Source organism: Callospermophilus lateralis, chromosome 7, assembly GCF_048772815.1.
Source record: "Callospermophilus lateralis isolate mCalLat2 chromosome 7, mCalLat2.hap1, whole genome shotgun sequence".
Taxonomy (NCBI): Eukaryota; Metazoa; Chordata; class Mammalia; order Rodentia; family Sciuridae; genus Callospermophilus; species Callospermophilus lateralis.
In genome coordinates, this window is record NC_135311.1 from 114,823,966 (window position 1) to 114,840,624 (window position 16,659).

General features: G+C 38.9%; 1 protein-coding gene across 2 annotated transcripts in view; it reads left to right on the plus strand.

Annotated features, from left to right (window-relative positions):
* The first annotated feature begins 2,912 nt into the window (after nt 1-2,912).
* The window catches only part of Trit1 (tRNA isopentenyltransferase 1), a 48,806-nt gene continuing 35,059 nt past the window's right edge, over nt 2,913-16,659 (plus strand). The window contains exon 1 of one of the 2 annotated variants that reach the window (XM_076860670.2): nt 2,913-3,086. In XM_076860670.2, the coding sequence (XP_076716785.2) occupies nt 2,913-3,086 (174 nt within the window). Of the gene's footprint in view, nt 3,087-10,580; nt 10,647-16,659 lie in introns of those variants that run through there. The other variant, XM_076860671.2, reaches the window with a different exon arrangement.

Here is a 16,659-nt window from a genome sequence, read left to right on the forward strand (position 1 = left end):
AATACAAAGAATTAAAAAGGACTGGGAATGTGGCTCAGTGGTTAAGTGCCCCTGGGTTCAATTACCCTCCAACTAATTTGAGTATTCCCAACACCTCTCTTTCCTGCCTTTTAAATACGCTCTTATAATCTTGGCATTTTTGCCTTTAAAACCAGATTTTTGGGGCTGGGGGTTTAGCTCAGTAGTAGAGCACCTGTCTAGCATATGTGAGGCCCTGGGCTTGATACCCAGCACTGCAAAACACAACAGCACCAACAAACTAAGATTTCTTTGCCCACAATAATCGGTAATGTATGAAATATGTTGGAGATGGGCTTATATAGCTTTCTTTTAGATACATACCTATATTTTAAGTGACTGATTCTCTTTCCTCCTGAGACTCCTTTCAGAAGCGAGTGATCTACGTCCCATCTGGCCTCATATAAGAAGGAGAATAGTCAAGACCAGTACCTAGACATGGTACTCCTTTTGCCTTCTTTTGTCTTCTTATTACCTTGTAAAGCTTCCCACTCCAGGGTTTTTATGTTGTTGTTTTAGAAATACTTATAAACTTCTGGTCATAGCCTTTAATTTCCTAATTTTTCCTTAAACTTAATGTCTCTGATTAGAATTTCAAGTTACAGATTATCTTTCAGAATCTGTTTTTAGTGTAATTTAGAGTTCAGAAGATCATTTAGGAGACAAGTAAAGGTACAAATAAAACAGCATAACGTATTTATAAAAATACGTTCCTATTTCCTTTTAGCTTGACTTGTAGAAACGCAATGAATGGAAATGGTACTATGTTTTTCTCACTTCTCCTCGTTTGTTTTGGATCACAGACTTCATTCTGATTTAGGAGTCTTTCCTGCTCAGCATTTCAGTGATAATTCTCCCCATGGTCTACAGGATCCCTGTTCTCCTTGTTTCTATAGCAACAGTCCTGTGTTGCTTGGCTAGAAGTAATTTTCTACTGCTGTGGTGAAGCCCTATTTTTTTTTCATTCCTTTCTCTCTAGTTGCCTTGGTAACCAGCCTCTTCTTTTTCTGGTCTCTTGGTGGTAAATTCCACCCCCCCCTCTTTTTTCCCCCCTCTCTAGTAACAGTCACCTGGTCATGACTTGGACAGTGTTATTCCATCTGTGAATGAGCATATTCTGTCATCATCAGATTGTCATCAGGAAATCAACCTCCCTTTTCCTTATGTCCATCAAGCTCTGGTCTGCCATCTTTCTGGTGGTTGTCATGGTAACCATACCCTCTGAAAGTATCCAAGCAAAGACTCTACAGTTAACAACCATCATGTGAGAGTGTCTGCCAATATGTGGCCACACATCTCCATTTTAAATCCAGCCCCAGGCGAGTATCACAAATTGGAGAGAACATGGCTTTTGATAAAGCAGTCTGGATTGAGAAAAAGAAGTACTGGGGACCCAGAACTGGAAACTGGTATTCCTCCTCAAAACATAGGAGGCTACAAGGTTCAGGCAGGGACTGCAAGAGTGGCCATTATGCCAAAAGAATTTCAAGTGATTGAGAAATATATTGACAGTCATTTGAGGCAGGCCCATGATATGCTCTAAATTTCCAGGGGTCACTCCTTTGGTACAAGGTTTGACCTGAGAGGTAGGCAGAACCAATAATTGGGAAAAACAAATTGTAACTATTTTTTGGTAGTGTTGGGGATAAAACTCAGGGCCTTGCATATGCAGGACATCCCCAGCACTGATTTAACACTGATAGAAATCTCCATCCCCTAAACTCTTAACTTGGCTAAAGAGGGATTATCACAATAGGTTTTTTAGGCACTTTTATACATTACCAAAAATTTCTCTGCCCTTAGATTGCTCTTCTCTTTAGGGAGGCAGATGGGATATAAAAATTATAATACTACTAAGTGTTCAACAAATGGTGGTTGTTATGCCCTGGGGCATTGTAGCAGAGACTTTTCAGACATTATTTAATTTTCTCCTTATGGCACTTCTGGAAGAATACTGAGGTTAAGAGGTGAAGTTAGGGGCTGGGTGTGTAGCTCAGTGGTAGAGCATCTGGGAGGCTCAATACTCAGAAGGGGGGCACGGAGTGAAGTGTATGGAGGTCACAGGTTCATCTGATTCCAAAGTAATTTCATAAAAGGGTGTGTGGAATCTCCTGATTTTTGGTCCTGTTTGGTTCTATTTTTTCCCACCCACACTTTAATCTGAGGGTTGTTACTATTTTATCCTTTCTGCTGTCCTTCCATTTCCTCTTCTAATATTGTGGGTTGTTGTTCATTAGTTTGCTTTTCTGTTCTCATCTTATCTCTTGCATCCTTTGGCCAAGGGGTGGAAAGTTTTGTCCTGGTTTCTGATTGCATCTGAAGTTGTACTGCAGAATGAAAACAGTAGAGCAGCCGCCCTTGTCTGAGAACTGGGCAGACCTGATTCTGGAGAATGGCACACCTTTAAGCTCACTAGCGCCAGTACTAAATAGGAAAGTCATTTTTTTCTGTCCATTTAACAATTATTGGGTGTTCATTCGCTACCAAGTCCTGCTTCCAGGCCCTGGAGATACAGCAATAGCCTAGGCAGGACTTTCTTTTGCCATTGTGGAATTTACAGCCGGAAGTATAAGTCAGAAAATAACCAAGAGACCAATATACAGTTATATATTCTAATTAGTGCTATGAAGAAAAAAATTGGGTGCCGTGAAATAAGGAATGATAGGGATGCCTCTATTTTAGATGGGGCTGTCTTCCCCCTTTTAAGAGAGCAGGCAGGTGAGGTTCTGATGCCAGCTAGCTTATGGCAGTCACGCGCGAGCCTCCTAAATTGAGACCTTTGTCCTGTAGCGCCCTTCTGTCTCAGCATCCTTCCTTTAGAGCCTGAGATACGCGCCGGCGCATTGACTGTTGCTATGGAGATAATGTCCGGCGCATGCGCAAATGTCTCCAAGATGGCGGCGATGGCGGCTGCACGAGCGGTTCCTGTGGGCCCTGGGCTTCGGGGCTTGCAACGGACACTACCTCTGGTAGTGATTCTCGGGGCTACCGGCACTGGCAAGTCCACTCTGGCATTGCAGCTAGGCCAGCGGCTTGGTGGAGAGATCGTCAGCGCTGACTCCATGCAGGTATGGCAGTGCGTCTGGCCCCGGGTCTGGGAACGCTGAGGGCCGCGCGCAGGCCTTTGGAGGAGTGGACGTCCTGTCGCGTGGCGGTAATGGGTGAACTTGAGGCTTGTGTGCCATAGGGGCTAGGTGAAGGGAAACCATACTTACTAAGTGTCAACCGTATGCCGACACAATTACGACACTGCAGTTTGGTACAGACTATGATCATCTCTCCAGATGAGGGTGTTGCGGGGAGGTGAAACAACTTGCTCCGTGACACACAGCAAATAAATGGAGGAGATGGTATTTGAACCTACAAGGTTGACACATAGGCGTGCGATGAATATCTTTTTAAATTAAAATTATTGAAGAGCTTTTGCTGTAATTCTAACTTTAACCTAGTGAGACCAGGAAAAATTAGATGCCACCTGTGAGCTTCTTCTGGCATGATGGAATACAGCAAGCAGGAGACCTGGATTCGAGTATAGAATCTGCATTGGCCATGTGACTTCTGATTATCAATGCCCTTTATTTGGACCTTATAGTGTAGAGGAAATGTCATCCACTTCACAGTGGGGAAATGTTTAGTAAATGAGATCATGAATGTTTGAATGAAGAACAGGATGGTCTGCCCAGAAGAAAGCCACATATGTGGTAAAGCTGAAGTTCTCAACCCTGTTGGCTGAGCGACTTGAGGGGTCTTTCCCTCTTCTTTCAGCTGGGAGGGGTATCTTATTCATCTCAGGTGGGAGCATTTGTGCTTGATTGAAAGTGGGTGACACTTGGGTGAATCCAGTGGAGGAATTACAACAATTGTTTGTTCAGGAGAATTTACAGTTCTGCATATTCACAGTAACTGAGATGTTGAACATGAAGTGCCTGTCACTGAATGTAGCCTCCAATGAGTACTTAACAGGAAGGGCAATTCTTTTCCCCACTTCACTCTATAAGCCCTTTAGCATGAATTCTACCTTATTAGCTCATTTGGGGTTTCAAGACCATCAGCACACACGAAATGAAAGGATAATTCAAAACCTTTGCATTTGGCTTTGGGAGACAGAATTTAGCTAAAATTCCAGCTCTGTCTTTTCCAAGATATGCAACTTTAACCCAACTTCTGTGTGCCTTTGTTTCTTCTATAAAGTAGGAAAATAGTAACAACATTATTGTGATGATTAAATGAGATAAAGTATGTGAAGCACTTAATACACTATATGGTATGAAGTAAGAGTAGCTACTGCTTTCTGCAAGATCAGAGACAAAGCCATAATCTCTGTACTTAAGGAGTCATGTATATACAGATTAGACATCTGTATATATATGAAATATGGTTAGAGCTAGTAAGTGTTTGAACAGAGACATTTATGGTGCTTTGCAAGGTGGACAGGATTGGGGGAAGTGAGACTGAAAGTACTAGATTTGATGATAAACTATTAAATATTATCAAACTCATGAGAAGGAGAAGGGTGAAATCATTGAAGGTTGGCATAGTCATGGAATGCTCTCTAAAAATGTGCTTGAGAAATAGGTCAGGTTTGGATAGGTAAGAAAAAGAAAGGCATATCAAAGGAAGGAACACAAGAGTTAAAAGGTGAGGGCTGGCGCTAGGGATATAGCTCAGTTGGTAGAGTGCTTTTGCCTCACATGCACAAGACCCTTGGTTCAATCCCCAGCACCCCCCCCCCCCAAAAAAAAAAAAAAAAAAGATGAGGACTGGGGGTAGAGTGCTTGCCGTGCACATGTGAGGCACTAGGCTCAATATTCAACACTGCATAAAAATAAATAAATAAAATGAAGGTGTGGTGTCATCTACCACTAAAAAAAAAAAAAAAAAAAGAAAGAAAGAAAGAAAAAAGTTAAAAGATGAAATGGTCAAAGAATATATAGTAAAGAGACTGTTAAATAGCTTGGTATCATAGATATTATGGTGTGAGATGAGTAACATGATGAAGGCAGTATGTAAGAAGCATGCATTTGTGAGCAAAATATGTATTGAATTGGACTTGGGGATACAAAAAAATCGAAGAATGGTATTAATAATAGATCTAAGACCTAATACTTTTTTTTTTTTTTTGTACTGGGGTTTGAACTCAGGGGTTCTCAACCACTGAACCACATCCCCTGTCCTATCTTGTATTTTATTTAAGGACAGAGTCTCACTGAGTTGCTTAGCACCTCGCTGTTGCTAAGGCTGGCTTTGAACTCGAGATTCTCCTGTCTGAGCCTTCTGAGCTGCTGGGATTACATGTATGTGCCACCAGGCCTGGCTCTATGACCTGATACTTTGGAGACTTGATTAATATGGACTTTAGTAAGATGGAGTTACACAAATGATATCTAAGGTCCATTCCAATTCTTCCATTCTATAATTTCTATATTCTGAGTTGGTATGGTGTTAATAGGGATGGAGGAGAAAAGAAAGATGTAATGTTTTGAAGGTAATATCTTGTTATTATTTTACTGATATCAGTTGGTCATTGATTGAGGAAGGACGAGAAAAATGGGTACAGTATAGTTCAGGATCAGATTTGGACGCTTGGGAGAATGGTGAACTTGGAGATCAGGAAGATTTTGCATCTAAGGGAAAGTCTAGTTATTGGATATTTGGAGAATGCTCTAGACAAAAACCCACTTCAGGACTCTTGCACTTGTTATCTCTGCCTGATGGAACCTCTGTTCTTACATAACAGTGTGGCTTGTACCTACTTTTCTGGTCTTTTCTTAGATGTCACCCTTCCTATACCACCAGAATTCCCAGTCAAAAGTATTCTCACCAGGTGCTGTGGCACTTGCCTGTAATTCCAGCAATTTAGGAGGCTGAGATAGGAGGACTGCAAGTTTGAGACCAGCCTCAGCAATTTAGTAAGGCCCTAAGCAACTTAGCAAGACCCTGGCTCAAAACAGGAAAATGAAAAGGACTAGGGCTGTGGTTCAGTAGTCAAATGGTTCAATCCCCAGTACCAAAAAGGGGGGAAAAAGTGTTCTTAATAAATCAGCTTAATTTTACATCTATTTTATTTTATTTTATTTTGGTACTGGGGATTGAACCAAGGGACTTTCTACCTTTGAGTAGTATCCCTAGCCCTTTGTATTTTATTTATTTATTTTTGCAGTACTAGGAATTGAACCCAGGGGTATGCTACCATTGAGATATCTATGTATTTATATATCTCTATCTATATATGTCCTTAACCCCCTGTTTTTTATTTTGAGACAGGATCTTGCTAAGTTGTTGAGACTGACCTCAAGCTTGTGATCCTCATGCCTCAGACTCCTGAGTAGTTAGGGCTATAGGCATGTGCTATTGTGGCCAGCTTTACAACTATTTTTAAGTAATTTATTGGGTTCTGGTAATGAGGGTTGCGTATAACTCTGTAATAGCTATTGCATACTCAGAATGTTTCTTTACTCAAAGCTGTGTGCCTAAGGGTAAAGTTGCAGAGGCCTTGCTCACAGTAGAATAGGCTGGTTGGTGGAATACTTTATGCCTCACGTAGTGCTGATGAAATGGTAGATCTTTAATATTTGGTGAAATATTTATTAAAAGGGTACATTTTATAATTTTAATACATTCAAGTTCTTTCTGTGGTTGTAACTGGAATATGAGAGTTAAATTTCTTTCATCCTTCGGATGCTATGAGCATTAATTAATATATGAAAAACAATGAAGACTATTGAACTTTCTGAACTGTTTATAGATTGTGTTTAATTTTGATTATACCTTGGATATTCATAATATTTTCTCTTGATCCCTACTAAAAATTTTTGCCTTTATTTTTACTTTTAAGTTGAAATAATGAAATAAATTATCCATGTGCCATTCTTTGTGGGTATGCACAATTCACAATTCTTCCTTTCTGTCTTTGCTCACCATCCTGCCCCTGTCAGAGTAGTACTGCTCTGCTTGTTTTTTAGCCAATGAAATTATATGCTGCTTTTCAGTGACTTGAAGTTCATTTGGAATATATTTGGCAAATGTGAACAAAATGCCATTCTGTGTGTGTGTGTGTGTGTGTGTGTGTTCCAAGGGCAAGCCATATGAGACATAAAGTGTCTAAATTACGTGGACTACTGTTCAGTGAGCAAGGCCTCTAGCAACTTTTCCTTGATGATATACAGCTAATGCTAGACAAGTGCTCTACCACAGAGCTATATAACCCAGTCTGAAAAATGACATTCTTTTTTTTTCTTCTTCTTCTTTTTTTCCAAGGCCTTGCCCATGATAGGCAAGTGCTTTACCATTGAGCCACATCTCCAGTCCTTTTTATTTTTTATTTTGAGACAGGGTTTGGCTGAATTGCTAAGGCTAGCCTTAAATTTACCATCCTCCTACCTTAGCATCCCAGGTAGCTGGGATTATAGGCCAGTGCTGCAATGACTGGCTAATATTTACATTTTAATATCCCTTTCAATATGCTGCCCAGACTTTTATATTCAGAAGTGTCTCAGTGAGGAAACACAAAAAAAGTTGTAAAACGCTGCCCTAAATTTTCAATGCAATTCTTGCATCTCATACCTTCATCCCTTTGTCCTACCTTGACTGTAGGGTCATTCCGAGGCAACCCTCTACAGCTCATTTTCTTTCCAGGGAGAGTGCTTGGCATATGTATGTCCAGAACAGATATTTATTTGTACATTCATGTTCATGGCAGCATTATTCACAGTAGCCAAAAGATGGAGGCAATTCATGCTTCTACCAAAGATGTATAAATAAAATGGGGTGCATACATTTAAGAAAATATTATTTTCCCATTTTATTTTCAGTGTGCTTAAGCATAATGTTTCAAGTGAGTTTCTTGTAGACGGTAATGGTTAGGTCATGTTCTACCCATTGTTGTCTTTTAATTGGTATATTAAGAACATTCATAGTAATGTAATTATATTGTGTTTGGGCTTAGGTCTGCCATTTTATTCATTTTTCTGTTCTCTTTTTATTTCTGTATTTTTTACATCCCTGAAAATTAAACATATTTTTATAGTTTATATTAATTCATCTTGATTTTGAGGGTAGGTTACTAGGGATTGAACTCAGAGGCACTTGACCACTGAACCACATCCCCAGCCCTATTTTGTATTTTATTTAGAGACAGGGTCTCACTGAGTTGCTTAGTGCCTTGCTTCTGCTGAGGCTGGCTTTGAACTCCTGTCTCAGCCTCCTGAAACAATGGGGTTACAGGGATTTGCCACTACACCTGGCTCTTTATAAAGCCTTTTAATGACCCCTCTAGGTAGTATAACTGTCACAGTTTGGTATCATGTTTTTTTTTACTAGTTTGAGTGAAGTGTGGAAACTTTACTTCCATATATGGTTCTTAGCTACCCTTGTTTATAAGATGATTGCCTTAAATATTTCTTCTATATACATTTAGAATTATAGTAGGCAATAGTTTAAGTTTTGGCTCTCAAAAACAATTTAGAAAAACTCAAGGGGAGGAAAAGAAGACTATTATAATTATCCACTTACAAAGCCAAGAATGGGAATTTATTTTTTATTTTTTCTGCTCAGGGGATTGAACCCTGGGTCTTAGGCATGATAGGCAACTGCTCTATCACTGAGCTATTTTCCCAGCATCAAGATCAGGGATTTAAAAAATTAGAAGTGAAATTATTTTTACATAGGAGATGCTACAGAAAATCAAACAATAATCTTATGGCCTTCTGCCTAATTAAGATTAACGCAACAGTTAAAAAGGTCTGATGGGGGGGCTGGGGATGTGGCTCAAGCGGTAGCGCGCTCGCCTGGCATGCATGCGGCCCGGGTTCGATCCTCAGCACCACATACAGGCAAAGATGTTGTGTCCGCTGATGACTGAAAATAAATATTAAAAAAAATTCTCTCTCTCTCTTTAAAAAAAAAAAAAAAAAAAGGTCAATGGGGCTTGGTGCCACAGGCCTGTAATTCCAGCAATGTGGGAGGCTGAGGCAGGAGGATCACAAATTCAAGGCCAACCTCAGCAGCTTAGTTGAACTTAATCTGCAGCACCACAAAAAAAGATAAACAAATGAACAAACAAACACACACACAAAAAAAAACCTGAGCAAAACTAAAATCAAAACACAGAAAGATCTACTTTTCACATTAAGCAAAAGGCAAGAGGAAAGTGGACAGTGTGCATGTGTATAGGACTCCACCAGGAAAGGTGGTCTGGAGGGAAAAACTTCAGAAAATTTTATTGAACTTTGAAAATTACAGAAATTGGATTAATGGTACAATGTGGATATACCATGAAAATATTCTACATGAAATACACCAATCACAAGAGGACAAATATTCTATGAATGCAGTGAAAAGTACTTGCTTTTGTAAACACTGAATAAGTAGGTGCTTTAGGTATTGAAGTAGCTCTATGAGGTAAAACCATAATACAGTAGTTAAGGGTCTAGAGCAGTAATTTTGTCTTGGAGCCAGAAATACAGTGACTTGAATCTATAGCTACCTAGTGTCTGAAGGTCCTGCCTTGCCTCTGGCTTCTCACTATTCTGCATGTATTTGTGGAATGGAGTGTCAGAATTGCTTTCTGAGGAATTACACAATTAGGGACTCCTGTTGGGTTCTACTGTGGATTTCTGCACAGCCAAACTGACAAGTGAGAAACCTTTGTGCTTAATTTTCTGTTTTTTCCAAACCCTGGTTGTTTTGCAAATTATAGGAACATGACTATTCTCATTCAGTAGTGAGAGTTTGAATTCAAGTAGAGACTGGTAATATAATCCCTGTTTTCCAGGATGGAAAAACTGAGGTACAGAAAGATTAAAGAGCTGACTAGAGATCATACTGTAAAAGACTCGCACACCTGGGAATTGGATCTGGGTCTTCTAACTCATTTGTAGAGTCTGATATATTGCAGAAAGATGATACTGAAGGTCTTCTTTTCAGTCTGAGTCATCTCCTTGGCATGTAAATTCAAGGTACAATGCTTTGCCTTCAGTGACTGGATGAAACATTGTACTGAGAAACTTGAAGGCACTTGCCAAACATGTACAGTGACTGCCTGGAAATACAGACTACCGACTATATGCTGAGAGAAAATAAACAAAGTGTTCCGTTTGGGTTTATAGAGAGGAAGTATTTCTGATGCTTTAATTCTTCAAACCCTGTGGAGAAGCAGTAGTCAGACATAGGAGCACAGTTCCCTTTGTGTTTGCCTAAACTTACAAGAGGAGAAGCAAATGATTTTTGGCAGTCTGACTAGTAAGCAGGGTATGTGTCATCTAACAGATGTGGAACTCTGTGTTCTTTTTTGTCTGCTTTGGGACATAGTTTAGGAATAGTGTTTTGTACTAAAGGACTGTCTGTCTGATAGTACTCAAGGGCGATTTGGGATGCATGGGGGAGGGATGTGAAAGGGGAGATGGGATGGTGGATCATAGTAGTTTAATAGGACATGAAATAAAAGGTGCAGAGACCTATTGACCAGGAGAGATGGGGCCTATCCAGAGGCTTTTGCCACAATTGGCAGAGCAGTGTTTTAAAAAGGACTGAGACTGACAAGAGGCTGAGAGGGAAATCTGAAGGCTTTTGTCTCTTGTACAATATATGTGTGAATGATGATTTTCTAGCTTCCTTGATTCACCTCCATTGTAAGTAAATTTAGTTTTTTTGGCTACAGTGTTAAACTGGGTAGGCTGTACATATATGATCACTTTTTTTGCAGCTAATGGGAGAACTCTGAAGTCAAACTTTCCATGTTATATAAGGAAAGGGAAGTGACTACTGGCCAAATGGGAAACCACAGGAGAGCACAAACAAGGCTTGCAAATTCAGATTCCTTTGATGAGGTGCTGCCCGAATGAATGTTGCAGTGCCTGGGGTGGGGTATTGAAGCAACTTCCCTTCCAAAAGAAATATATATTTGAAAGGTTAAAGTTACTTGGGATGTATATAGAATTCATGTATGTGCTCTAATGTGATATAAATGAATTGGGTTCTCATGTCATCTGTTCAATTCTTGAGATAGATTTAAGTCAGAACAGGATTCTTTTTTTTTTTTCTAAGAGAGAGAGAGAGAGAGAGAGAGAAAGAGAGAGAATTTTAATATTTATTCTTTAGTTTTCGGCGGACACAACATCTTTGTTTGTATGTGGTGCTGAGGATCGAACCCTGGGCCGCACACATGCCAGGTGAGCGCGCTACCGCTTGAGCCACATCCCCAGCCCCAGAACAGGATTCTGTTTGCCACTATTCTTACCTTTGGGGCCCTCCTTCTGAGTAGATGCCTTACTGCTCCATCCCATTGTGGCAGCTAGAGGGGAAGCCTCCACTACTGCACAATGAGTGATGAAAATAATAATACTGAAGGTGGGTATGTGGCGTATGTCTGTAATCCTGGCCTTTCAGGAAACTAAGGCAGGAAGATTGAAAGTTTGAGGCCAGCCTAACCAATTTACTGAGATCTCAGCAACTTGGCGAGACCTTGTCTCAAACTAAAAATTAAAAAAAAAAAAAAAGAAAAAAAAAGGACATGTATCTCAGTGGTAAAGCACCCCCCTGGGTTCAATCGCTATTCCAAAAAAAGAAAAAAGAAAGAAAAGAATAAGGATGAAAAAAATAACATATATATATTAGGCACTGTTCTGAAAGTTTGATATATGTTACGTATGTTACGTGTTTTAATATCCTTACCACAACCTTTTGAGATAGGCACTATTATTATTTTATCCTACCAAAAATTACTTTCTTGAATTCTTACCTTGTGCTTTTCTATATTGTCCCTTCAGCTCCTCCTGTTTGTTTACACATTTGTCTCCCACCCCATTCTTTTTCTCCATAGCACTTTGTACATTTTATCAGGCACAGAAGAAGGAAGAATATTCCTGACAAAAATAACAGCAACAAAGTGGAGGAAAGGGTTCTTTTATATGTTTTCAAGGAATGGCCAACAACTATTCGGAATACTTGAGAGATAGTCATAGGAGATGAAACTAAAAATACAGGTCCTGGTCACAGATTGTTGAGGTCCCTAAAAGCTATGCCATGAAGACTGGGATTTTAAACAGGGAAGCAGTTGTAAATCTATTTTACAAAGTAACTCCAGTGGCTGGGTAGAGATGGGTTAAAGAAAGAAAAACAGTTTAGCATTCTGTTAACATTAGCCTAGATCAGAGGGACTGGAGTTAGGCTGTGGCTGGAGAGAAGAGGTAACCATTTTGACATTTTCAAAACAAACCAATAGTTATTGAATTGGAAGCATTTGGGGGAAAACAAAAGATAAGAACAAAGCCTTTTTTGTGTTTGGAAAAAAAAATGAGACATGCTTATTGAAAAAAATTTCCAAATGAGAAAAGTACAAAGAAAATATAGTCTCTGCATCCAGGGGTAACTATCTACTCCCCCTCCCATGCTAGGATTGACCCCAGGAGCCCTTTACTAGCCCCCTTTTAAAAAAGTATTTTATCTTTTTTTTTTTTTGTACTGGGATGGAACCCAGGGGCACTTAATTGCTGAGTCATATTACAAGACCTTTGTATTTTTTATTTTGAGATAGGGTCTTAGCTAAGTTGCTGAGGCTGGCCTTGAACTTCTGATCCTTCTGCCTCAGCCTCCTGAGTTGCTAGGATTACAAGTATGCCACCACCACTCCTAGTTTACACACTGCTTTTTTTTTTTTTAATAATGTTATAGATTTTTTGTTAATGTATATAACTCTATATTAGAGGTCTCAATCTGGAGCAGTTTTGCCTTCCAAGGAACATTTGGCAATTGCTGGAAACATTTTTGGTTGTAATAACTGAGACCAGGTGGATTCCTGACCTCCAGTGGGTAAAGGCAAAAGACATTGCTAAACATCCTGCTGGGCATAAGACAGCCCCCCACAACAAAGAATTATCTGTCTCAAAATAGCAATAGTACCGAGGTTGAGAAACAACGTTCTACATTATTACTAGTTTTAAAATTTTGAAATAACTGTAGATTTACACAAGAGTTTTAAAGATGGTACACAAAGTTCTTCTATACTCTTTATCTAGCTTGTTCTAACATTAACATCTTACATTATCATGGTATGTTTATTAAAACTAGGAAATTGACATAGATATGATACTGTTAACTAAACTGTAGACTTGGATTTTACCAGTTTTCCACCAATGTCCCTTTTCTGTTATGGATCCAACTTGGGATCCCATATTGCATCTAGTCATCATGTGTCCTTATCTCCAATCTTGGGTAGTATTTTAGTCTTTCCTTGTCTTTCACGTCCTTGATACTTTTTCCCCCCCCAGTACTGGGGATTGAACTCAAGGGCACTTGACCACTGAGCCACATCCCCAGCCCTATTTTGTATTTTATTTAGAGAAGGGGTCTCACTGAGTTGCTTAGTGCCTTGCTTTTGCTGAGGCTGGCTTTGAACTTGGATCCTCCTACTTCAGCCTCCGGAGTGCTGGGTTTACAGGTGTGCACCACCAAGCCCGGCCCCTTTTTATTTTTTGAGGCAGGTTCTCACTAACTTGTCCAGGCTGGTCTTAAACTTGTAATCTTCCTGCTTCAGCCTCCTGAGTAGCTGGAATTGCAGGTGTGATTGAATTGCAGATCTGCCTGACTTTCCTGGATACTTTTGAAAGGTAATGGCCAGCTCTTTTTTAGAATGTCCTTTAATTTGGGGTTTTGTTTCTCAGGATTAGATAGGCATTATAGATTTGGGGAAAACAAAGAAATGAAGTACCTTTGTCATTGCAACATATCTCACTGCATGGTATCATTACTGGTGATGCTAACGTTGATCATTTAGTTAAGGTTGTGTGTGGCTGCCAGATTTCTCCACTGTAAACTCATGTTTTTTTTTTTTTTTTTCCTTTTGCATGCTATTTTGCCTTTCCATTTTCATAATATGATAGTATTCATTTACTAGAAATGAATTGCCAAGTATGTTCTACACTGAATGGGAGAATTAAGCCTGACTTTCTGAAGGGAGGAATATAAAGAATTTGTGGACACATTAAAAACACCACAGTAATTAATATGTATTTCAGAGGAGGTACTTAAAGGTTATGCAAATATCCCATTTCTCCTTAAGTTGCTCACACTGATTTTAGCATTCATCAGCAAATCTTTCCTGTCGCAATTGCTATAGTAATTTTCCTTATTCCTTCTCATTAGTAATTGAAATTCTTTAAAGAAGACTTGTCCTGCTGGGTGTAGTGGTTTATGCCTGTAATGCATAAATAATAATACTCTAGAGGCTGAGGCAGGAGGATTTCAAGTTTGAGGCCAGCCTCAGCAATTTAGCAAGACTCAGTCTCAAAATAAAAAGGGGTGCAGTTATGGCTCAGTTGTAAAGTGCCTCTGGGTTCAATTCCCCCCCCCAAAAAAAAAAGACTTGTCCTTTCTCTTCTATTTATACCATTTACTTAACATATCATTATGGATATTTATTTATTATTTGATTTATAATCTAGTACTGTGTTTATATATGCATGTGATTGCTATATGTAAAATACATAGATGATAAATTATTTGGTGGTGCTGAGAATCAGACCCAGGCCCTTGGCATGCTAGGCAAGCACTCCACTAGCAACTACACTCCTACCCCCAGCCTGTTATTTATTTATTTCTCTCTCTCTCTCTCTCTCTCTCTCTCTCTCTCTCTCTCCTGAAATTGTTCCATCTTGCTTGCTCTCTGGCACTATAAGATATTTCTTGTCCCTCAGTTGGAAGAATTAAGAAATATATGTGTGTACACTAATGCATGTATACATACTTGTATATACTTATATTTCTGTATCTATCTGTATATATTAATTAAATCACACTAATCCAGAACAACAGGGTTCATTCTAGGCTTCTCTGCTTATTTATGATTTCTTTCTTTGAGAATAAGAATCTGGCTTTTGTTTTATATATTTACTTATTTATATAACCTGAAAAGTAGTTTCAGTGGTTACTTCTGTGAGAAAGGGATTCACCAACTAGAGTACAGTGTGTACATTTTTTTTTTTTTAGCATTATAGTATCAAGTAATAACATTGTTTTACAAAGTTACTTAGGTCAGCTCCTTTTTTTTTTTTTTTTGCCCCCTCACCCCCATCAGTGAAGTTATGTCTGACATTTTTAATACAGTTAGATTCATTTATTTCAGTCTGTAGTCTATCCTTGGTTTCCCAGACATTCCTATTATTTTGAAATTTGCATTCAGGGAAAGTTACTCTTTGTTGTGTAAGCCCCCTCTCCCCAACACTGGGATTTGAATCCAGTAGTGCTATACCACTAAGCTATAGTCCTAATCCTTTTTAAATTTTGTTTTGAGTCAGAGTCTCACTATATTGTCCAAATTGGCCTCAAATTTATGATCCTCCTGTCTCATCCTTCCAAGTAGCTGAGATTGCAGGTGAGCACCACCACAACCAGTTTTATACAGTTCTATGGGGTGTGTGTGTGTGTGTGTGTGTGTGTGTGTGTGTTTCTTATTTTGGTAAATGTTGGGGATTGAACCCAGTGCTTCATGTTTGCCAGGAAAGCTCTCTTATCTCTGAGCATGTCCCAGCCCCAGAGGATATATTTATTTTGTTATTTTGCTTATTGAGGTTAAATTCCATATAACATTGATCCCTTTAAAATGAACAATGCAGTGGCATAATCACAACATTTTATAGTCAATACTTGTGTCGGGTTGCAAAACATTTTCCTCATCCTGAAAAGAAAATTCCATACCCATTAAGCAGTTATTCTCATTTCAGATTTCCCTCAATTCCCAGCAACCACCAATCTGCTTTTTTCTCTATAATCTAATCTGAGTTTATATGTTAATAGGATCATACAATATGTAACCTTTTGTATCTGACTTCTTTCACTTACATTAGTTGTAGTATATAGTCAATACTTTATTCCTTTTTATGGTTGAATAATATATGTGTAGACCACAATTGGTTTGTCTCTTGATGGACATTAGCACTTTTAAACTGTTGTAAATGTGCTGCTGGGATGGGGATGTAGCTGAATGGCAGAGTACTTGTCTCAGGTATGCAAGGCCCTGGTTTCAATCCTCAGCACAAAAAAAAAAAAAAAAAAGCAAAAAAGGGCTGCTGTGAGCATACATAAGTCTGAATTTGTTTGATTACTTATTTTCAGTGTTATTTCCTTTAATTATTTTGGATATCTACCTAGGAATGGAATTGCTGGATCATGTAATTCTGTGTTTACTTTCGAGGAACTGCCTGTTTTCCACAGTGGTTATCCCATTTTACATTCCCACCAGTAGTGTATTAAGGTATCAATATCTCCACATCTTCTCCAATACTTTTTTTTTTTTTAATTATAGCCAGCCTAGTGGGTATGAAGGTGGTATCTAATTGTGGTTTTGATTTTTATTTCCATGATGATGAATGGTGTGTTTGTTGGCCATTTGTGTCTTTGGAAAAATATCTATTCAGGTCCTTTGCTCTGTTTTTGAATTGGGTTGTTTATCTTTACATTTTGATACATATTGACATACTGCTTTCAAGAAAGTTTGTTCCCTTCACTCTTAAAATTTTGTATGTTACCCATCTTTTTCATTCTGGTAAACAATTAGGTTTCTTTCTCTCTCTTTTTTTTCTGTACTAGGGATTGAACCCTGGAAAGTTTTACCCTTGAGCCACATCGTCATTCCTTTTTAAATTTTTA